The sequence below is a fragment of the Mirounga angustirostris genome, unplaced genomic scaffold, assembly GCF_029215605.1.
Source record: "Mirounga angustirostris isolate CCGP_5_RB_7025 unplaced genomic scaffold, mMirAng1.0.hap1 SCAF_5, whole genome shotgun sequence".
Taxonomy (NCBI): domain Eukaryota; kingdom Metazoa; phylum Chordata; class Mammalia; order Carnivora; family Phocidae; genus Mirounga; species Mirounga angustirostris.
In genome coordinates this window covers 4255243-4279392 of record NW_026991713.1, presented here as the reverse complement: position 1 = coordinate 4279392, position 24150 = coordinate 4255243, and the positions used below count along the sequence as shown (strand labels likewise).

Genomic DNA, 24150 nt, shown 5'->3' with positions numbered 1-24150 from the left:
TCTCACCATTCTTACTCAGCATTGTACTGGAAGATCTAGCCAGTATATTAAAGCAAGAAAAGGAAATAAAGAGCATTACAGACTGGAAAGGAAGAAATAATACCATCCCTATTCACAGATGACCTAATTTTCTACATAGAAAATTCCAAGGATTCTACAAAAAACTCCTAGCACTAATAAGTGAGTTCAGCAGTATCTCTGGATACAAGATAAATATACAGAAATCTATTTTTCCGGGGTGCCTGGGTGGCTCAGTTGTTAAGCGTCTGCCTTCGGCTCAGGTCATGATCCCAGGGTCCTGGGATCGAGCCCCGCATCAGGCTCCCTGCTCCGTGGGAAGCCTGCTTCTCCCTCTTCCACTCCCCCTGCTTGTGTTCCCTCTCTTGCTGTGTCTCTCTCTGTCAAATAAATAAATAAAATCTTAAAAAAAAAGAAATCTATTTTTCCTAGGTACTAACAATGAACATGTGAACACCAAAATTAAAAATACAATATCATTTATAATCACTCAAAAAATGGAATACTTAGGAATAAACCTAATAGAACATGTACAGGATGAAATTTATACAATGCTGATGAAACAAATTACAGAAGAGCTAAGTAAATGGAGAGACATACCTTGTTCATGGATTGGAAGACACAACACAGCATTGTTGTCAGTTCTCTCCAAACATACATACATGTTTAATGCAAGATATAGACAATATATAGATATAGACAAGATTGTCCCATAATCTATATGGAGAGGCAAAGGAACTACAATAGCTAAAACTGTTTTGAAAGGGAAGAATAAAGTGGGGAGAATCAACGTACCCAGTTTGAAGACTTATTTTACAAACTGGTTATAGTAATCAAAACTGTTCTACTGACAGAGGAAAAGACACACAGATCAATGGAATAGAATAAAGAGCCTAGAAATAGACCCACTCAAATATGCCCAACTGACTTTTGATAAACGTGCAAAAGTAATTACACAGAGGAGAGATAGCCTTTTCTACAAGTGGTGCTAAAGCAATTGGACATCCCTCAGATAATAAATAAATAAACAATAAATTAATAAACGTCAACTGAAGTTTCCCATCCATTAAAAAATTAACTCGAGGGGCGCCTGGGTGGCTCAGTTGGTTAAGCGACTGCCTTCGGCTCAGGTCATGATCCTGGAGTCCCTGGATCGAGTCCCGCATCGGGCTCCCTGCTCGGCGAGGAGCCTGCTTCTCCTTCTAACCCTCCCCCCTCTCATGTGTCTCTCTCTCTCATTCTCGCTCTCTCAAATAAATAAATAGATCTTTAAAAAAAAATTAACTCGAAATGGATCACAAACTTACATGTAAGATGTAAAACTTTTAATTTTTTCCCCCAAATTTTTCTTTAAATTCTAGTTAGGTAACACATAGTGTAATATTTGTTTCAGGACTGGAATTAAAATGTAAAACTTTTAGAAAAAAGCATGGGAGAAAATCTTTGGAATCTGGGACTAGGCAAAGAGTTCTCAGAGGTGACGTTCACAGCATTATTCAGAAAAGGGGACACTCATAAGTTTGACTCATTAAAATTTAAAAATTTTGCTCCTATTAAAAAGTTGAAAAGACAAGCTACAGACTGGGAAGAAATATTTGCAAACCACATATCCATCAAAGGATTAATATGTAGACTATATCAAGAATTTGGGGCGCCTGGGTGGCTCAGTCGTTAAGCGTCTGCTTTCGGCTCGGGTCATGATCTCAGGGTCCTGGGATTGGGCTCCGCATCAGGCTCCCTGCTCGCCAGGAAGCCTGCTTCTCCTGCTTCTCCCTCTCCCACTCCCCCTGCTTGTGTTCCTGCTCTCGCAAGAACTCTCAAAAAAACAAAACGAAAAAAAACCCTCACGAGTGAAAAAAACCCAAACAATCCAATTAGAAAATGGAAAAAGGACATGAAGAGACATTTCTTTGAATCTGGGCAGCTCAGTCAGTTGAATGTCTGCCTTTGGCTCAGATCATGATCCTGGGGTCCTGGGATTGAGCCTCGTGTCAGGCTCCTGGCTCAGCAGGGAGTCTGCCTCTCCCTCTGCACCTCCACACCACTCATGCTCTCTCTCTCATTCACTCTCTCTCAAATAAATAAATAAAATCTTAAAAAAGGGAAAATATACAGAAAACAAATAGGCACATGAAAAGATGGTCAACATCCTTAGTCGTTAGGAAATGCAAATTAAAACCATACTGGTATGGTTCAGTACACACCTATCAAAATGGCTAGAACAAAAAATAGTGACAACACTAAATGCTGGTGAGGATGTGTAGAAACTGGATCACTCGCACATTGCTAATGGGAATGTGAAATGATACCACCAGTCTGGAAAATAATTTGGCAGTTTCTTTAAAAATTAAATATTCAACTACCATATGCACCACTCCCCCCCCCCAAGCACTTGTCTTCCTGGGTATTTATCCCAAAGAAATAAAGATTTATGTTCACACAAAAGCCTGTACACCAATGTTTATATCACCTTTATTCTTAGTGGCCCAAACTGGAATAACCCAGATGTCCTTGAACATTTCCTGAGCATGTTCACTGTCAGTCTGTGTGGAGGACATTTATCAGGTTGAGGGGCTCCTTTCCATTCCTAGTTTGCTGAAACATTTTATCATGAATAGACATTGAATTTGTCAAATGCTGTTCCTATATGTGTATATCGTATATATATACACACACACACACACACACACACAGAAATGATGGTATATATATCAAATGATGAGATAGATATATATATATACACAACACACAGAGGAAATGATTATATAATTTAGGTCATCTGGTAAATTACATTGATTAATTTTTAAATGTTTACCATGCATTGCATTTCCATAACTCCAACTTGGTCATGATATATTATCTTTTTCTTTTTTTAGAGGAGGAGAGGGGCCGAGGGAGAGGGGGAGAGAGAGAATCCTAAGCAGGCTCCAGACCCCCAGTGGAGAGCCAGAGGCGGGGCTTGATCTCACAACTCCAAGATCATGACCTGAGCCAAAATCAAGAATCAGATACCTAACCAACTGAGCCATCCAGGTGCCCCAACCCCCCCTTTTTAAGTTTTATTCATTTAAGTAATCTCTACACCCAATGTGGGGCTTGAACTCACGATCCTGAGATCAAGAGTGACATGCTCTACACACTAAGCCAGCCAGGCACCCCAATGTATTATCGTTTTGATACATTGCTGGATGTGATTTGACAGTGTCTTGTTAAGGATCTTTTGTGTCTGTATTCATGAGAGATGTTAAGCTGCAATTTCCTTTTCTTCTAGTGTTCTTGCTGGTTTTGGCATGAGAGTAATTATAAAATGGGTTGAGAAATATTCCCTTCTCTGTTTCCTGAGTTTGTGTACAATTGGTGTCATTTTTATCTCAAATGTTTGATGTAATCCACTTACTAATCTTTGATTCTGCCCTCCAACCGTCCGTCCCTCTACAGATACAGTAGGTACTTAGCACATGTGGAATGAACGAATCTGTGCTTCTGGATCAACGGTTACAAATTGGAATGGCTTCAGGGCTGAACCAGTAAGATCAACAGGTGAAGCAGCTGAATCTGTAATAGGGAGTGGTGGGGTCTGTGGCTAGAGAGCAAAGCACTCAAATTCAAACTTCTTTAAAAAAACTTCTTTGTGGATCTTAGCTGCAGACCTCTGGTTTGCAACCCCTATAAGTAATTCTAATTCCAGTTTTGCTAAGACACCAAGAAGAAGATAGAGCACTTTGTGAGCCCTACTATACCCAGAAATTTAAAATGTGTATATGTGGCTCTGTTTGTTGCCTTCTTTGCACGGGTTTACCCCGTTTCTCTGCCTCACTTCTCCTCCTTCTCTCTCATTCTTACAACACTGAGATCAAAAGCTTCCAATAAAGCATGTTTTAAAACAGAAGGGAGGGGGCATTCTGGCAATATGTGGCCATTGCCCAGCGAAGTGTAATTACTTCTCCAAAATTAAGGGCAGGTGGAAGAAGCCTGCTCTTGTTCTTTTCAGTCCAGGCCCAGGTAGGGGTCTTGCTGGCAACGCATGGTTTGGGGGCAGCATTTCGTGGCTAGCAGGCCAGAAGGGTGCAGGAGTTGGAATTCTCTCTCTGGGTTGTCCTGATGCCTTGGTTCCATAACCCAAGTGTCTGGGGAGCAGATTCACCGAGGGAAGTTCACAGAACTTAGAGTCATTCGTCCTAGACTGCTGGAGCCCCTCTCCCTGTCTCTCCAGCTTCTGACTTTCACTCCTAGAAAGGGTCAATCAGCAAACCGGTAGTGCGTGTCTGTCCTGGGTGGGGATAAGCTACACACAAGCCCTGCTCTTGAAGACGCAGGACTGTGTCCCATCATCATTACGGCTAGAAATCATCAAAGGAAATCATAACCATATAAGCTCGCACTCCATTTCTAAAGGCAAGGAAATGTATTGTGTGTTTTTAAAATCTCTCCTTTCAAAATAAAAAACAGGCTTGTCGCTTGAAGGGAGAAGCATCAAAACCGGGGGAGGGGGGGATTTGCTCATGTGGGACTGGTTCTTTTCCAAACACGCTTGATCACTGAGTGGTTACTGTGTGGTGTTTTTAAAGGGAAGATGGAATGTTCTGTGACAGCAGAGGGGGTCACACCGGCAGTCCGGACCCTCGCTTGGGGTCTCGGTGGCGACTTCACTGTTGGAAATGATTTTTTTGATCAATTCTAAATTAGAGTCTTACGAATTCTGGATCACTATGACCAAATTCTTACTTGTGTCTCTAAAATAGAGGTCACGACTTTACGGGCTGTTTCATTTTTCTATTAAAGTTTAAAAAGTATATTTTGAATTTTCCCTGGCTCAGAATGAAGTCATAAGATCTCAGGATTGCCAACAGATGCTCTCTTTCTAGAACATGAGCGTGTGGGGAAGTTTTATTAAAGTGATTTTCGTGTACAGAAAAAGATTAGGCTTATATAAAACCTGCCATAAAAAATACGTGCATTCTCTGGGGAATGTCTCAGATTCGATTTCAGGGGTTCAGTCGTGCATAGATAGATAATGATGGCCTCTAATATATGCATGTATTTTTTCCCTTTTCAGCTTGGGCTTGCTTTTTGTTTGTTTGGCCTATGTCCCCAGTGTGACTCTAAAAGGCCAAAACTCAAACCTGGGAAACTGGCATTTGAGATTAGGCGTGAAATTATGAGATTGCATACCTCCCAATTTTCTCATGCATTTTGGATAGCTTCAGCTCCAACGTTCTTGCACGCCAATAACGAACATTGCACTGGGAGCAGTGCAGGTTGTTAAAAGTGCTTGCCAAATGCACTTCTAAAGCTAACCCCAGAGGGGAAAAAAAAGAAATAGCATTACAGCACATTGGCTCGAAAGCAGTTTACCCCATGGTTGGCCCCCAAATGTTTCTCATTAAGGATCTTCCCCAAGGGCAGGCCTGGGACTCATTTATTCCTTAATTTTCAGCCCCTAGCTCCACTTCCGACAGTGTTAGGTGCTCAGTAGATAGCAGCTAACTGGATTCTTGGAGAATGTTTTGACACCGAGAGGTGTGTTAAATGGATGGGTCCCCAAGGAGTATGATCCATGGCTCAGGGCAAAGGATGCCATACTGCCTTTCATGTTCAACATGAACTTTTGGAACTCTGAGCAGACGGGGCCTTAAAATCTAAGGAGCTGCTTTGCTTGGAGGGAGGGATTCCAGAGAGGGGAGGAAGAGAGTTTTAATGCTGCCAAGTCCCTGGGTAAGGCCTGTGCCTGCTCCCTGTGCCTCTCTTAGAACTTGATGGGGGTGATTGACTCCCAGGAGAAGTTCTGGGGAATCCAGAAGAACAGGGACCTTGCACTCTTGGAGGCCCTGGGCTGTGGGCTGGAGGCCATCCGGAAGTCGGGGCAGAGAGGCCTGGCTGGTGGCTTCTGTCTGGAATGTCCTCTCTCTTGGATCAGTGATTCCCACCTGTTGCTTAGGACTCCAGTCAGACGTTCCCTCTGTGGGAAGACCGCACCGCCCCAGCCTGGGTCACCTGTCTCGTCCCCTCCGAGCCTCTGTCTGCCATGAACAAATCACGAGGAATTGCAGTCCTCTGTGTCATTCCCAGCCTGTGTGCCTCTCTGGGAGGGACCATGTGTTCGTGTCTCTGTGATCGGCACAGGGTGTTCTACTCTTCCCTAATGCTCTTTCCTCTGCCCACCTTAATTTATCAAGGGTGTTTTGAAGATAATATATTTTCTCTCCCCCTACTCCTACTCCCAGCTGCCTTTAAGATTTTTCAACTTTAAGGTTTTTCAACAGTTGGACTATTCTGTGCTTTAGAATGTGGTTTTCTTTGTGCTTATCCTGTTTGGGGTAAACTGAGTCAGCTTTTTGAGCCTGTGTGTTGACATCTTTCCTTGTTTTCAGGAAATTCTTGACCATAATCTGAGTACTGCCTTGCCCCTCCCTTTTTTTCTGGAGCTATAATTACATGTACGTTAGACCTTTTGATTACGTCCCATAGGTCTTTTATTCTTTGTATTTTTAAAAATCGATTCTTCTTCCTCTTTCTTTCTGTTTCAGTTTACATACTTTTTACTGACTTGTCTTTCTGTTCATTTTTGTGTGTGTTGTGCTGTGCCTAATTGGTTGTTAAACCTTTCCATCGGGCACTTAATTTCTCAGTTCAAGAATGTCCATCTGGTTATTTGGTTCTTCCTTTCTAAAGATTTCATTCTGTTGTCATTGTTGTTGAAAATCACCTTTCATTATTTTGCCTACATTTTTCTTTATTTCCTTTGACATTATTATTTTTAATAGTTGGCTAACTTCAGTATCTGCATCAAGTGTGGTTACGTGTTCTTTGCCAGTGTTTTCTCTTCATTATTTGTCCTACTTTCTTCACTTTTTTCATGTCTTACGATTTTTAACTGAATGCTGGACATTGTGTGTGGAAAGCAAAGGGGCTCCAGGTGACTTTATTCTCCTCTGGGAGTGGTCTCTCCTCACCTCCTAAAAATATTCCTGCTAAACTAAAAAAAAGCTAAATACAAAAACTGTCCCTATTTGATAAATAGTATGAGGGGCTTTTCACTCCAATCCAACCAGAAATTGAGCAGGGAAGGGTCTGGGTTGTAGTTTTAGTCATGGTCTGTGTGTCTCTGGGTGTCCCTGTCCCCAGAGCATGTCCTCCTGAGCTCTGAATCGAGAACCTGATGAGACCTTGTCTCCTCAGCCCTGGCACACTCCAGGAGGGCCAGCTCTGCCCTGCAGGGGATCCTGCCCAGTTCTCCCACTCCCTGCCAAGTGGCTTCCACATCTGGCAAATATGTGGAGCAGGGGGACAGGCAGCGTGTTTGAGGCAGGTCTCTCCCTAGCTGGTCTTTTGTGCCCAAAGCTCCACTCTGCCTTCCAGGTTGACCCCTGGCTCCCCAGATCCCTGCATAGCACCAGAACTCAGCAAATGCTCCACCAGGAAAAATGATCCATGCATCTGAACCCTCTCAAGCTTCCTTGCCATGCACTCTGCTGAGTGGCTCAGTTCGTTAAGCATCTGACTCTTGATTTAGGCTCAGATCATAATCTCATGGTCCTGGGATCCAGCCCCTCGACAGGCTCTACATGGGGCTCTGCACTCAGCAGAGAGTCTGCTTGAGGATTCTCTCTCTCCCTCTCCCTCTGCCCCTTCCCCCTGCTGGTGTTCCCTCTCTCTCTAAGATAAATAAATACATCTTAAAAAAAAACCAAAATTCTCTCTCTGTCTGTCTGTCTCCTCCTGCCCCAAAGTCACGCCTAAGTGAAAAAAACCTAAATATACAATTATATCTATGCTATGATTCCAACTGTAAAAATCCTCCATGCAAATGAACAAGAACTGGAAAGAAACATGAAAAATGAGCCTCATGGGTTGGGGTGGTGGGAGTGTCCATTTTTCTCTGTTCTTTTGATTTCCTTTAATGTGATTAAAATGTGGCTTATAGAATTTTTAAAAATATCATTTTTGGAAACCAGTCTTGGCAATGTGGCTCTCCCTGAGGTCTGCTTGCCCGACAGTGTCCCAGGTTCTTGTAAATGGGCCACCGCCCCTCGGCTCTACCCATGCTGTCACCCGAGGTGATCCCTGCTTTTCCAGAGAGCCCCCACACTTCATCTGGCCCCTGGCTTCCTCCTCATTGAGATGCTTTAAAAAGCTGGGGAGAATTAACCACATTGGCCCATTTGAGTCTCCTGTTCATTTTCTGGTACTTCGATGGATGGAGCTGTGGACATGGAGCCAGGAGAGCTGGGGCAAGGGGAACACCAGGCTTGGCCTCTTGCTGGCTGCACAATGGCCAGTAAGGCCCTGGCCTTCCTGAGCCCCTGTTTCTCCACCTGTGAAGTGGGCACAATACTCCTACCTCACAGTGTGCTTTGAGGACTCAGGGCCGTGCTGTCTGTGGCTTGCCAGAGCTTGGCTAAGCCTGCCTTAGAGCCGTGGGGTCAACAGGCATGAGCAGATGGCAAGTGTGGAGGCTCAGGGCACTGGTCTGGGTCAACACACTCACCAGCTACGCCCACTCATTCATTCCCCACGGTTCCACAGGACGCTCAATGTGGGTGAATGCAGGACAAATGCGCACTTTGTCCAGGCGAGCCCTGAGCTGGAGTCTGAGATGAAGAGAAGGCCGCCCTCCCTGTGGTGAGAGAGCTGGGCAAACGGTCCACACCATCACGGGCTGGCGAGTGTGAGGCTCGGGGGAGCAGGACCACGGAGACCCAGAAGAGGGCCGAAGGGAGAGGAGACGTGCATCCCAGCCTGTCCCCACTGAACACCCAGCTGTGCCCAAGGTCAACCCCGAAATCCCAGAGGAGTTAAAGGTGTTTGGTGGTCTGAAATGTGAGAGCACGTAAAGTGTGGTCATAAATGAAGCCAGCCTCATAAATTGTGAAATCCAAAACACAGACTGACTCTTTCCATGTCAGAGTAAACACTGCACATTTTATATTAAGACTGAAGCTAAAACCAAAGATAAGGTCAGAGCCCATGCCCTGGTGAGATACAACACTCTATTTCAGATGATCGTGAAGTTTCTGTGTGTGTTCAGGGAAGGTCAGCAGGGGCAGTGCTGAGATCCCACCCCCCACCATCATTAGACTGCCCTTGGGGAGTTGGAAACACTTGGGGCACCTTTGAAGGATGAGGATGGATTTGCCAGGAGGGGAGGGGCTGAAGATGAGGGGTAAAGAGAGATGAAAACACTTGATAAACCGAAGGCAACAGGCAGGCCAGCGTCCCAGGGACTTCGTGTGGCAGCCTGAGGTCCTGGACGGGGTCCTGCAGATGGCAGGGAGCCAGCAGGGACGCATCAAGATCCCCTCGGTATTGCCCAACTGCCCCCGGCGCCTGGGGTGGGAGCAGGCGTGGGGCCGCTGGACCCTGGGCAGGGCCACGGCCACAGCCACCAACCTGGAAGCCCTCCAGGACCGCCCAGGCGCTTGGCTGACGTCTTGCTGTGAAGTCTGTGTGCGTGCAAGGCTTCTCCTGGCCACACCGCCACGGGGCCATGGGGCCACGTGGCCAGAAGAAGCGAGAAACAAACAGCTGCAAAGCCAAGCAGCTGGAAGGAAGGCGAGGGGCAAGCCGGGCTCAGCAGACCGGAGCAAAACCCCAAGAGGAGGCTGCCTTGTGCCTGGGGGAAGAGAGTGCCCCTGGGTGCAGAGGGGCATTGCGCCCCCAGGGCCTACCTCTGTAAAATGGCAGCTTCCCAGCCCACGGCTTCTAGGAACACCATCTAAGCTAACGAGCCAAGCACTGGCCCTTGGTCGGGGCTCCCTATAGACACACCGGGATATTTCTAAAAACGACAGAAACACCAGGTCCACCTGGGGAGGCCAAGGCCTCTCTCCCAGCCTTTGCTGTGCTTTCTGCCCCAGGTGCCCCACCCCCAACTTTTCATCCTCTTCCCAGGTCGGGTTTCAGCACCTCCTTGAGGTCTTTCAAGATCAGCTCTCCCCACACATCCTCGTCCTCCCCTTTCTTCTTCTCTGTCACGGCTGACACTCACCAGACAGGTTCCCTGTGCCGTGCTCAGGTCGAGAAGCCTCACGTATGTGACCCTATTTAATCCTCCCAACACCGGTATGAGGGTGACGTCAATATCCTTTATTATAAAGAAGCCACTGCAGCTCAGAGCAGGTAAGGGACTTGCCAGTGATTGGTGGAAGCAGCATTTAAACAGAGGTAGACGAGGACAAAGCCTGCTGTTAGCCATCAGGAGACATTGCCAGGCGTGCGACAGGTGACTGTAGTCTCTGACGTTGTCCATTGGTGCTCTGTATGTGCACAGAGGGAGTCCTGATTATTTTCCTCTAGGGTTAGCTTCACATGCTTGTCTCCATCCAGGACACCACAGGAGCTGAGATTCTTGAGAGCCAGGCCCACGGCCCACTTGCCCACATTCACCACACACTCTCCTCCCGGGTTTCCCCTCTTCCTTGCACACCTGACACGCTTCTGCAGGCAGCCTGAGTCCCCCGGCTCCCTGCAGCCTGCCCCTTGCCGGGGCTCCCACGGCTCTCCCCGGTACTGAAATGGCTGGTGTAGGTCTCCCCCCAGACCACGAGCTCCCAGCACAGGTCTGTGCTCAGCGTTTGCAGAGTGAATGAATCCAATCCAACGTGGACTGATTCTGAAGCGTCCCTGGGATTGGAGGGACTAGATGGAGCATTGGTTTTGCTACTGAATCCCTGTGGACTCTCGGGCATGTCCCTTCACCCACTTGAGCCTCGGTTTTCTCATCTGTAGAATGGGGACAATTTGAGGTAAAGAGAGATGAAAACACTTGATAAACCAAATTGGGGCGTGGTGGTACGGAGGGACGATGGCAGTTCCCAAGCCAGCTCTGGGGAAGGCCTGCTCCTTGCTAAGCCAAGCAGACGCTCTGTAAGGCTCACAGCTATATGGATTTTCCTCTAGCATGAGTCAGTACAAAAGATTGCAGAGTTCCTTTTAGAAAAACACTAACTACGGAGACTTCTGGCACTCACCACTTAGTTTAGCAAGTTTGCTCTGGTTGCAGAGACCCCAGCCGCTTCTCCCCCTCCACGCAGCTGGAACCTACGGGAAAACTTTGGGCCTTTAATTAGAACCATTTGTCCTTCCAGCAAACGGCAGGTGACTCGGCCAGCTTCGAGAGAGATGCTCATTGGGGCAGCATGTGCCCTTTGACCCATTCATCTGACTTCTGGGAATCTGTCCTAAAGAAATAATCCCGAATATGAAAAGCCGCACGAGCAAATAAACGGTCTTTGCAGTATTCCTTATATCAGCAGAGAAACTGGAACGAACTCAAATATCCAATAGGGGAATGAGTTGATGTTTCCCCAACTGGATGGCGTTTTATTGCCCACCGAGACGGCGTGGCCACGGGGGACTTGCAGCCATACAGAGCATGTTTATGATAGAATGTTAATTAAAGAAATCGGGTTACAAAACTATGTACCCTGAGATGAGCTATGTAAACTATGCATACAAAATACGGGAAACGAATGCACCACAGTTCTGCTTCTGTCAGAGGGTGGGATCGTGGATAATTTTTCTCTCCGTCTTCCTGATTTTCTGCAATGTGGTTATAGTTAAAAGTATATTATAAACTAAGAAGTCAAAACAAAGAAACAATGGCTGGTTTTCCCGGGGTGGAGATAGATCTCCTGACTTTGTAAAAACAAATTCTGCAGAACCACTGGCATGGCTTATTTTAGATTTTATTTTTCTTCGTCGAAAAAGTAACACACGTAGAGGGTAAAAAAATATTCAGTGCAGAAAGATCTAGAAGTGCCCCCACCCTCATGAAACGGCGTTTTTCTTCCAATATCTCTCCATATTTAGATATGTTTTAACAAAGCTTAGTGTGTGTGCAATATGTATATTACAATTTTAAGTTCTGCTTTCATTTTTATTTGATTAAAAAACAAGCATCTCTGTCTTCGCATTTGTAAATTTACAAAGTTACATGATATTCCAGAGCGGGGGTCTGCCATAGATTTACTTAACTATTTCATTCTCCTACACACTCGTTGCCATGTTTCCATTTATGCTCATGTTTCTATTATAAATCTCATGGCAATAAGTATAATTGCATGGGATGCCCATAGAGTTGTACGAATTGGATATGTAAAATCTTACAGCTCTCCTTTATATCGGCGGCAACAACGTAGAAACCACGATGGAAAACATATTCCAATGGAATGTCAATCACCCACGCAAAGCACTTAGAACTAAAGAGGTAAATTGTAAAATTTGTCCTTCTGGAAAATACAAAGTTTTAATAAGGGATGCAGCTCTCCAAGAAGAGGGAGTCATGGCAGTGTGGTTCCCCAACGGTGCCCACAACATTTTGCCCGTTGGTGCTCTCAGCACCCTAATATACCTTCCTTTCTCTCTCTCTCTCTCTCTCTCTCTCTCTCTCTACATACAAGCTTGTCTTTGCTGAACTCAAGCCAACTCTCTTGCATACAACTACAAAGCTGTGAACTTCCTCCCACCAGAGGCAACCGAAGTCATGTTCAGAGATTGTATTCAGACGCGAGATGACATTAGAGCCCCTCTTCCCAGGGCTCACCATGCGTAGGGGAAAAGGCCCGTTCCTCCTCCTGTAACAAGGCCCAAGTGTCAGTCAGGACTCTTAGTTGCCACCGACTGGGGTCGATGTAAATGGAAAGCAGTTGACTGGCATGGTATTGGGCAGCCTGTAGAATTATCAGCAATATCGCAGACCAAGCCTAGAAGCTGGGCTAGACCAGGGGCATCTGGAGTGAAGCCAGGGCCTCAGACAAATTCTGGCCACATAGCCAGCCAGTCAGGTGATGTCCCTGCCACCCACCACTGTGCCCCTTGGTGCCCTGGCTTCTCTGTTGCCAGAACGGACCCCAGAAACTCCATGTTCTCGCTGCCGTTGCTTCTCACTGCCAACAGAAGGGGTGTGCCACCAGCCCTGCCTCTTCCCATTACCAGCTCCCACTACAAAGTCTGGGGCGGTTCGCTCCCCTCGGGCAAGGGCCCGCACCCCGCTTTCAAGGGAGGCGGGCGTGGGAGAAGTGTGGGTTTAGGCTCTGTCGTGGGAAGAAAGCAGAGCTGCCTCATGAGGCTTTTCAGCGGGGACTTCCTCAAACGAAGGGGAGAAAATGGTAGATGTGCTTATAATCCCACTCGTGACTCCGCAACCCAGACTAACAGGAAGCTTCGAGATTCCCCTTCCAAAGCAATATCTCTGGCAAAGAACACAAGACATGCAGATCTGTCGAGACAAACGAAAACCAAACAAAAGGCAGTCTGAGTTTCCACCACTGTCCCCAAGGCATTAGGGGGCGGTTTTTCCAGAACCTGATCAGTTAGATCCTCTCATTTTTGTCAAAACAAAATTACATTTGCTTCAGCATGTAATAGCTTCTCCCCCACAACACACACAACTTAACCACATGAGCTCCGTGCTTTTAATCTTGTTGACTTTCATTTTTCCCACTTCTACTTAACTACTCTTAGGTCAGCCCAAACATCATGCCTGGTCCCCCAAAGACAGAATCTCGTTGGCTTTTCTGTTGTCTGGGCTTCTGCTTGGATGGCCCTGGAGCTCCTGAGGCCCCTCAAGACTTATGTGTAACACAAAAATGAATGATGGTGGTTTTATTTGAATTTGCCCTGATAGTTCTGATCCATAGAGTCCTGGGACAGCTGAGCTTCTAGAATGCTCTGGAATGTTGTACGCTCCCCCTCCTCCTTCCTTCCACAGACTGTGTGATTTGAACAACAGAGCTATATTCTCTCGTGGTTCCGGAGGCTGGGAGCCCGGGATCACGACGTCGACAGGGTTGGCTTCTCCTGAGGCCTCTCTCTCTGGCTTGTAGATGGCTGTCCTCTTGTGTCTATAATGGTCATCCCTCTGTGTGTGTATGTGTACTAGTCTCGTCTTATAAAGACCCCAGTCATATCGGATTGAGGACTGCCCTCAGGACCTCGTCTTACCTGACTTACCTTTTCAAAGGCCCATCTCCAAATACAGTCACGATCTGAGGTCCTGGGAGTTAGAACTTCAACAGGTGGATTTTGGGGGGAGCCTACTTCAGCGCCCACCTTAGCCGACCACCTGGCACTGTGCTGGGTGGGCACGGTGGGGTGGTAAGACACACCTGGGGTGCATCCTGGCCCTGCAGTTGGTCCATGTGAGGCCAGCAGCTTCCTCCATGATCCTGCCTCACTCGCTGCGAAATAGGGGTCACACAGAGACTCACTCACGGCTGGCCATGTGAGTGAAATTCGATCGAAGGCCCAAGGCATGCTAAGACACTGGAAGTGTGGAAATTCACATGGTGTCACGGGGGGAGATAGAAGTATTAGAAGGCCCCGGTCAGGGGCTTCCCTAGTCATGGCATTCCCTGATGACAGTTGTCACTAGACGTGGAGGCACCCAGGGTGGGCCTTGATTCAGTGCTCTGCTGTGTGGGAGTTTGGGAGAGAGACGTGTGCTGGGGGATCTGGGGAGCCCAGTGGGCCTCCCTATTTTGTGTATTTTATGGATATTTGGCATAATTTGGAATCTCTCCTTTTCTGCAGCCACCTGGAGGGGACAGGATTCTTTTCTCTTTGTCACTCTAGTCATGCCATTGTCCCTAGGACCTTCCTAGTAAGGAAAAGACCCTGGGATAGCATGGAGAAGGGACCCGGAGGGGCCAGGGGGGGGGAACCGGGAGTGGAGGTGGTCGGATCGCAGCCCGGGGCCAGCTCCTGAGCTGAGCCACACTGGGCGTCAGGGACTCTGTCACCTCCCCGGCTCAGTCTCCTCGGCCGTCGTATGGAAGGATGATGTCCAGCCCAGTGAACATTGTGATGCTCTGTGTGTCTCTGATGCAGAACACTGCTTTTCTTACCACATGGCACGGCCAGCTGCTAGGAAGGCGGCTTTCTCTGCTGATGCGCTCAGCAAGGACTTCTTGTGCACTGATGTGCCGACCCCATCCCTGCCCTCAGGGAGCTCACAGGCTAGTGGCCAGAGAGAAAACCAAGACATTAACAAAGAAGTAAAGGAGTATGAAGAGGGAAATTGTCGTGAAGGGGATGGAACTGTGCAGCATGGGGCCCCGGGCACTCGGGTTAGCACCAGGGGCAGCGAAAGACCTCTGCCAAGTGACATCTTAGCAGATGCCTGAAGGACAGAAGGAGCCGGCGGAGCAAAGAGGCAGGAAGGGAGGGGGGTGCTTGGGTGCTCTGGGAGCCGTGAGCTAGGGATGCAGGGCCGGGTGGCGCCTGGAAGGGTGGGGGGGTCAGGGCAGCCACTGCCTTTAGGGTGGGGAGCACATACAAGAACCACAGGAGGCTTGTCCTCCAGAGTTTGGGCAGGGCCAAAGCCATTTGTTTTCTGACTTGGAGAAAAACAGTCCACGTGTGCCAACAATGATCTTTCAAACAAACGGAGAGCTATTTGTTATGGGGGGTGGGGAGCAGTGAGTGGCTCGGCTCCTCTGAGATGGGAGAAAGCTGGACTGTCACAGTGGGACATGACAGATGGCTTCCTGCTTGGAGCAGAATCGGGGCGGGGGGGTGGGGTGTCGTCTTTCCCTGGACCCGGGGGTCAGATGGTGGGGGGGCCTCCCTGGTCCCTAATCCTCTGGTGGAACCTCTCTGAAGACCAGTCCCATCTTCTGCAAATGACATGCAACATGCAATGTGCCACTCCTCAAGTTTCTTGACTCTTACATAAGGACCCAGAGGGAAAATGGTTAGAACTTAGTGCCAGAAGAAGCTGGTCTCTCCTGATGAAAGGATGCATGCTCTTTGGTCAGAAAACAGGGATTATTTAAGTGCTCAAAAAAAATTATTTTTACTTTGGTTGCCCAGAAACTCAGTCAAGTTTAGGTATAGGGATTATACCACTCCAGATTTCTGGTACAATTACTCCTTTCTGTCGCAACTGTTTCTTAAAAATAATAATAATAACAACAACAACAAAATTTTCACTAGTAAACACAATATCCTATTTCTTTTAGTTCCCTTTTGATCTCTAGCTACATAAAAATAGCTTTCTAGGGTTGTAATTGCAGGGTGGACCTATACACTCATACTCAATTTTGTTTTTTGTTGTTTTTGTTTTGTTTTGTTTCTTGTTGTTTTTACATAATATTAGTTCACAAAGATCCTATTTCTACTTAGGCATCCTATTCAGCCTTTTCCGCAATGGTACAATATTCCCTTGAACCACAGAATATTGGTATAGTTGAACCTAATCATATACACCATAGATAGGCTATTAGACACTGCATTTTTTCTCGATCATTCACTATAATAAACAATTTTGTTATTATAAAAATAAATGAGTAAAGGTTATGAAAGAAGTCGCAAAGAAAAGAAATACAAATGGCTAATAAGCCCCTGAAACTTGTTCAAGTTCTGTGGTGATACATCAAACGATGATTGATGATGCACTGAAACAGTGAGACGCCCGTTGCTTTTGCCTGTGGACCTGGCCCAAATTAAACAAAGATGTTACTCAGTGCGGGGCAGTACTGGAGAGACTCCGGGCTTGGCCGTGTCCCTCTCCAGACACATGAGGGAATCAGTCCATTTCTGGGTGCAGAATTGCTCTTCTAAGGTATCCTCTTCTACGCTAGATGCTGAGCCTAGAACATGCAGGTTTCACTGCAGCATGATTTATTAAACACCCCTCCCCCGGCCCCCCAATTTAAATGCCCTAAATGTCCAGTCCCCGGGGAGTGGTGAAGCAAACGTGTATACAGCATTCATAGTATTCACTCTCAGATGAGCCCAGGACTGGGACTCAGCCGGCCTGGTTTCAAACCCTAGCACTGTCAATCACCTAGTTGTGAGCAGTTGGCCAGTGACCTTGCCTCTCTGAGCCTCGGTTTCTTCATTTGCAGAATGGGAGCACTAAGACCTTCCGTGGCTGTTGAAGTAACAAAATAATGTGCAGGCGTGTAATATGCACCGCACATACCACACCTACTCTGGGCCATAAACTCTCTGCAGGGCCCCCTTATTCTCCCATGGCTTAAAAAACAAAAACAATACCTAAACACAAGTCTTCAATCTGTCTCCAGCTCAGAGCTCCCCACCCACGCCCATCCAAGTGCCAACAGGTCTCTGCCTCTTGCGGACACCCCCCACCATCCAGTGAAGTGGACCAGATAATCTTCCCGAGCTGTCCAGGGCAGGGAACCCTTTGTACCCTCTGGTCATCTGTCAAGGGCCAATCCCAAACCACCTCTTTCGGGAGGCGTCCTTAGCCTAGGAATTAGCAAGTGACCCCCTTTCATGAGCATTCCTAGACTCTCTGCAAACCTCCACCTTAGGAGGCATCCTGTGAAGACATGAGTTTTTTGTCTTTTTGTTTTTTATTTTCGAATCTAACGTTTGTTTAGAAAAGGGCACATAGCATAATTGAACAGTTGGATACATTTTCACATAGGGAACCCAACCTTGTAACCAATATCCAGATTTAAAAACCAGATCCCAACCAGCCCCCCAGAAAAAACTCCCTTGTGCTCCCCAAGGACTATCACTCTCCTGACTTCTAAGCTGTTCTTGTCCTTCGGAATCCTGCAGCATCCACTTTTCAGAGAGGTGTGGCTTCTGCCGGAGGATGTTTTCATTCTATGCTGGTGATGTCTGGCAGTTCCTAAATAGAAGCTACTAGGAAGAGCGCTGTTATCAACACCCTAGTACCTGGCTTGCGGTGCACGCTTACACGTGTGTGCGTTTTTGCTGGGTGTGAACGTAGGAGTGGCATGGCGCATCAGGGGGTCCATACTGAATGGTGTTCTTTCGGGTTTCCTCTCATCCTCCGCACCTTCGCCTGCACTAGTTTAGGGTTTCCCCCCCCCCCTGTTTAAAACAAATGTATTTATGGTTCCAACAGACTAATTCACCTTCAGTAACCACTGTCTGGTCGCAGCCATGAATTCCCGCACAAAGAGGTTAATTCCTGCAGGCCCAGCTCAGGGGCTGCTCCCTCTCGGCAAAACGAATCTCCTCCTCTGCGCTTCGGGGTCCTGGGTTCAACAGATTCCCGGGGAGTTGGGATGTTGGTTGGGGTTTGTCTCGCCCGACTGGCAGTCTCCTGAGGGCAGCGCCAGGTGCCAGGACACAGCTGGGGCGGCCAGGGACTTGCAGGCCCCAGGATGGTGCGTGGGTGCAGGGCGGCCGAAGGCGGGAAACGATCTGACAGTGGGTGCGGGGCTCTGCTCGCGGGCCAAGTCCTGCAGGGAGCCCCCCCGCCTCGGGAGGGCACCGCCCTGTCTCCGCCCCTCTCCCCCGAAGGTGCCTACGCCCCTTCGGGACCCCTCTCTACCTTGGTCCCGGTCCCCAGCCCTTTCCGCGGAGTCGGGCGGAGCTAACCTTTGCTACCCGGCCCGCCCCTCGGGCCGGCGGGTGGGGAAGGGATCGGGTTTCACGGGCGCCTGGGGGGAGGGGGAGGGCGGCAGCGGGTGGGGCTGCCCCCCGCCCGAATGCGCCCCCCTTCTCGGCCCCCACCTGGGAGAGGTTTGGGGCCCCCGCTCCCGCCCGGGGCCCTGGGCCCGCGGCCCCTTGAGGCCAGGGTGCGCGGGCCTCCGGCGGGGGGCGGGCCCGGAGGGAGGGCACCGCGCGCCCCGCGGCCCCGCCTCCGCCGCGCCCCCCTCCGGGGCGGGATAATTGAACGGCGCAGCCCGGGCCCAGCGTTGGCTGCGGAGGCTCGGCCGGAGCGTGGAACCCAGGAGCCGCGCCCCGCGCCCCGCGCCTTTGTCCGCCCGCCGCCCGCCGCCCGCCGCCCGCCGGCCCCATGGAGCGCGCCGCGCCCAGGAGGGTCCCGCTGTCGCTGCTGCTGCTCGGCGGCCTCGCGCTGCTGGCGGCCCAAGGTAGGGGCGCCCCACGTCCACGGCCCGCGCTCTGGTGGCTCGCCCCCAGCCCCGCACTCCTCGGAAGTCCTGGAGCTGTAGGCGTAGCGGGAGTCTGGGTGCTGCGCCCCCGCGGCGGCCCTGGGGTCCTGTGCGCCGTGGCCGTGCCCTCCCCTCACCCCACCCCTGGCCCTGGTCCTAATCACCTCGGAGACCTGGGGCACTTGTTTTAAAGATTTTTCCTCCTCCCCGCCCCCACCGTCGCCCGCACCCTCCTGCTGCCCACCCTGGTGCCCACCCATCTTCCCGCGGGGGCCAAGGTTGGGAGGTTAGCGAGGAAGCCCTAGCTGATGGTTGCTGAGCCCCTGGGTGCCCTGCTCTGCATCCAGAGCACCCATCTGTTCCCACTGCCCCCACCTCCACCTCTTGGTAGGGGTTGTTGTACCCAGGTTGTTGGTGAGAAGACTGAGACTGGGGACAGTACTTTGTCCAGGAGACAAAGCCACTCATGGGTTAGGGGGTGGATTTGAAAAATCAGAAAGGAAGGGAGCGGTCTGGAGATAGATTTTTTAAGGAGATAGCCGTGTATGGGGAAACCTCTGTCTGCCCTCCTGGGATACAGAGGGTCCCAAGACAGAGGCTACATACTCAGCCTGGGCTGGGGACAGGCCACTTCCACACCCACCCACCCTGTGGCAAGGGGGATGTGTCTCTCCTGGCAGACCCCTGGGCCAGAGCACTCGGCCCAGGACTGACAGCACGGGGATGGCCCTTCTTTCTCCCTTAATTCTCAAGGCCTAACTCCTGGGTTGGGGTGGGGGGGTGCGCGGGGAAGCATTAGACCCTGTGGATTAGAGCAGTTGCGGGTGAGCAGAGCCCTGGCCTCTGACCTCTCTGCTGACCCATGACTCATGAGTCATTAGTCAGGCCTGCCTGCCTGGAGGCTTTGTTCTTCCTGGGACCAGGCCCAGACAAGAGCCCTGACCACCCTCAGAATCCTAGATGCTTTATCTCTGGCTTAGTTTAGTTTCTTTTCAACTTTCAGATGACCACCCTCCTCTTTGGTCAAAAGGTCACCTGGGAGAGGTTGGGGGCAGAAGGCAGATCTCTGCGGAGGTTTCTTGGCTTGCTCACTGGCTGCAGCAGATCCTGGGCCTCTGGCTCTGTCTCGGGCGTGTGCTGGGGGGCATCTCGTGGGGGGAGATGTCATGCGAGGCACAGGGCTTGGGGTTGGCAGCGAGAGCCATCCTGGTCCCCCCAGGGGCTCACCAGAGGCTTGTTGGAAGAGATGGTGCTGGGGCTGGAGCGGCTCAGGCAGGCAGAGGGAAGACGGGCATTCATCAGAAGGTGACTGGTGGCTGGAGTGAAAACCCGGGGATGGGGGGGGAGGCTCTGATTGGAGGCCACACAAGACTCTTGTTGGAATAGAAAGGGCCCCAGGGCCCCCTGTGTATTTTACAAATGGGGTAACTGAGGCAGGCCCAGACAGAAGGCATGGGTGAACTCTCCCGAGGCTGAGTACCCGCTCCTCCATCACTGTGAGGGTCAGGCTGGAGGGGCTCGCAGCGTCTTCATCGAGGAGGCCCTGACTTCAAGCGGGTGTGATAAAGGAGACCTGCTCATTGCGTACCCCGGTTGGCGTGGCCTTCTGTTTCTTTTGGGGCGGCCCTCTTTTGAGTTTCAGCAAGTTTGGTGTGGTTTTGGGGGAGGGAGCTGGAGCTCCCTGGTTTGTGTCTGCGGCTGCAAGCTTGGGGGCTGTCAGGTTCCCTGAGGGGGCACAGGACCACCCTCTGGAGAGCCGGGGGCGGGGGGGGGGGGGCGCACCAGGAAATGTAATTTAGAAGTGACACTGGGAAAGGCCATCCAGTGGTGGGCCCTTTCACTAATCTGCTGCGACTAGTTTGGCCTGGCCACAGCAGTGCAGGAGGGCGCTGACCTTCCGTGCCAGGGGACAGAGCCGAGCCACCGTCTGTCCTGTTGGGCTTTACTGAGAGCGGGGTGGGCGGGAGTGGAGAGGAGGAGGGCACTGGGGAAAGACAACTGTGCTTTCTCCAAACTTTCTTGGCCTCTGGCTCCTGTGGGCAGCGTTGCCGACTGATTACAGAGCAAGTCTCTGGGAGGGAGAACAAAGACGGGAGAGGGAGAGGGCTTGGCTTGGAAGCACGTGGCCTGCACTGCTGCTGGAACTTTCCCAGGCAGGGGGGTGGGGGGGGGCTGCTGGAGGGAATTGGATGCATGAAGATGAGGCTCGGGGTGCCCCGGGGTGGGGGGCAGTGCCGCGGCGCCTCCTGTGGGGCCCCCGGCTTGGGGTGACACCTTCTCCTGGCTCTGCCTGAGGCCCCCCAGCTCAGGGCTCCATTTGCCACCCCTGCTGGACTGTGGCGTGTGGGGGCGGGGGAGAAGGGACAGCATGGCTCACTCATCTTGGGGTCCCAGCGGGCTGCCACGAGCTTTTGTGGGACGGGAAAACAACTTTGCCTGTATCCGGCTGGAAAAGCCCACAGGATGGGTTGGTGGTTTTCTCATTTGTAAAATGAAGATAGCAGAAACCGACTTCTTAGCGTGCCTTGGGGTCTGGGGCGGGAAGACATGGGGCCACGCCTGCCAAGGCAGCTGGATTAGTATGACCTATTATTTGTGTGGCCCCCTCCCTTAGGGTAAGACAGGGTCCTTTTCCCCGAGAGTGCTCTGAAAGTCCTACTAATTTCCCCAGGAGGGCCTCAGAACCCGCAGCTGTCCAGAGCCAAAGCCGTGTTGGGAAAGGTCATGCAGAGGGGCGTCGCTGGCCTCCCCAGTCATCTACACACTAGATATCTGCTCTGTGCCGGATGCTGCTCTAAATCGTGGGGGTACGGCAAGGAAGAGGCGAGGGGGGGCCCTTCTGCCTGTGGGGCTCCCACCCCCCAGGAGAGCCAGACGAGTGGACAGACTGTTACAAACCAAGCCCACAGGCGGAGAGTCAGGGATGACGTCCCCGGGGACGAACGATGCAGCCTGTAGACTGGCAAATACAGCAGGCGCTGCTGGGTTTCTGGGGAGGGTGGCCGGGAGGACGGTGCTCCAGGCAGAGGGAACAGCACAGGCAAGAGCCCAGAAGGCGAGAGAGAACGTGGACATGTCTCCTCTTCCCTCCTGTTCCACTGAAAGCAGGGCTCTGAGCATCGGGGGCAGTGAGTGGGACAGCCTTGCAGAGACAGTTTTACGAACACAGGTCTGCTAGCATGCATGGTCGTCTTGCCGGTATATTTTATCCAATAAAAGACTCCTTTGCAAAACATCGCATTATAACAATTTGATTCATAAAAGCTTGTTCAGGCTCTGTGTGGTTCCAGTGTCCTGGCAATGACCTCACGTGTGGCCACCTGACCAAACGGGGACCCCCATTCTGTCAACTTTCCTGGGATCGGACACCCTTGAGCCTGGAGGGAGCTTGGCGAGGAGGGGGTGTGGCAGGGAGGCTGATGAAGTCGCAGCGGGCAGGGCAGGACCAGAGGCTGGGTGCTGCAGACCAGTGCTCTTCCCCTGGGGCTGCCTCCCTTAGCCCTCAGGCTGGTCCTCAGCAGGCTCTGAGTCAGGAGGGAGTCAGGTGTGTGTTGCTCCAGCTGCCTGCACGTTATCAGCAGGTGGGGGCCAGCACTCAAAGGAGGTGAGGAGACTGGTCCCAGTTCTGAATGTGACCAATCCCATACTCTCTCTCCTTTTCCTTAAGTATGGAATGAGAACACACTCTGCCCTAGGAAATTTTAATAATTGACATATTTTATATGTAGTCCCTAACTTAATCCTCTCAACAATTCTATGAAGAAGGGACTGTCCTTATTTTCATTTTTTTAAATTTTTTTTTTAAGATTTTATTTATTTATTCGTGAGAGACAGAGAGAGAGAGAGAGAGAGGCAGAGGGAGAAGCAGGGTCCCAAGGAGCAGGAAGCCCGATGCGGGACTCGATCCCAGGACCCTGAGATCATGACCTGAGCCGAAGGCAGACGCTTAACCATCTGAGCCACCCAGGCGCCCTGTCCTTATTTTCATTTTATAGATGTATAAACGAAGGCCCAGAGCAGTTAAGTAACTTGTCTGGGATACACAGTGGTGAGTCGAGGGCCAGGCTCCTGACCGCTTGGCTGTCTTGCCTTAAACCTAATGAGGGGAAATAAAAGCAGGTTGGACAGGACTTAAACCCCATAGACAACTGCTGCGCATGTGAGGGGGTCCTGAGGAAGAACAGGTGTTTCCCATTCATGGGGGACCACAGAACCCTTGAGGGGCTCGTGGCTGGCTTGGTAGGATCCCCCAGGTGATGGCACCTCTCTTGTTTCAGATCTGCGGACAAGCCCGTCCTGTCCTGGGAGGCAGTGGCCGTGGTGGTGGAGGGCTGTTTGCTCGGGTACCCAGCCCAGGGTCTGGCCTCGGACCTTCCTCTCCCCTGGGTGTGGCCCAAACCAGGCCCTCCTTGCTGCCATCTGGGGGTGGGGCTCGGGAGCCCCCCAGGAACCTACGTTGGCAGTGCTCCTCCTGCTGCAGGGCGAGGTGGTGCACCCAGGGACGGCTGCCTCTGGCCATAGGACAATGGCGAGGTCTAGAACTGTCCGCAGGGTAGAAAATCGCCCCTTTCCTGGCACCTTTGTAAAGGAAAATGTTCTTGGCCTGGGTCCTGGGTTCCAGACACAACAGGGCGGGCCCAGCATCTGGAAAAGACAGCCCTGGAAATTGTTTAGGTCATATTCCTGCCTGATCGGCCCCCGGCCTTGCCAAGTGATCCTGCCAGAGAGCTGTGCTGACATGACCAGCACCGGGACTGGGGACACTGGGTTCCCGCCCACCCTGTTGCTGACTTCCTAACCTTCTTTTCTCCATGTGGGGGGTCTCTGATGTGTGTTGTTACCTGCACTGCTGGCTTCAGGCCACTCAGAGGGGACACCACACAGAGGGGGGTCTGGACCCTCCGGGGTCCCTACACCTCCCAGACGCAGCAAGGATATAAGAACCAAAGAGCCAGCCTTGGGGTCCGGTGGGGCCCCGGACGGGTTTTATGATGCGCACTTGAGGTGAATTTGGGAAGACATAGTTTGTCTATCGGGACATGGAAACCATAGATCAGCTGATCCAGTCTTTGTATAGGTGGGGAAACTGAGGCCCAGAAGGAGGAAGTAGTGATCCGCAGTGTCATTTATCGGCTGTTTCTCAGTTCCAGTTAGCAAACGTTTCCCGAGCCTCCCCTGTGAGCCTGGCCTGGCCTCAGAGGAGCTAATCGTCACGCCGCCAACATTTGTCAGCGTGTCATCCCTGTACTCGGCAAGTGCAGGGCCCCCGGGACACGGGACAGACGAG

At 50.7% G+C, this 24150-nt stretch overlaps 1 protein-coding gene across 2 annotated transcripts in view; it reads left to right on the top strand.

The window, feature by feature from the left end:
• The first annotated feature begins 18654 nt into the window (after nucleotides 1-18654).
• Nucleotides 18655-24150, top strand: part of FBLN1 (fibulin 1) — an 82702-nt gene continuing 77206 nt past the window's right edge. The window contains exon 1 of one of the 2 annotated variants that reach the window (XM_045872344.3): nucleotides 18655-18842. In XM_045872344.3, coding sequence (XP_045728300.1) covers nucleotides 18767-18842 — 76 coding nt within the window. In that variant the 5' untranslated portion in view covers nucleotides 18655-18766. The remainder of the gene's footprint in view (nucleotides 18843-24150) is intronic. The other variant, XM_045872343.3, reaches the window with a different exon arrangement.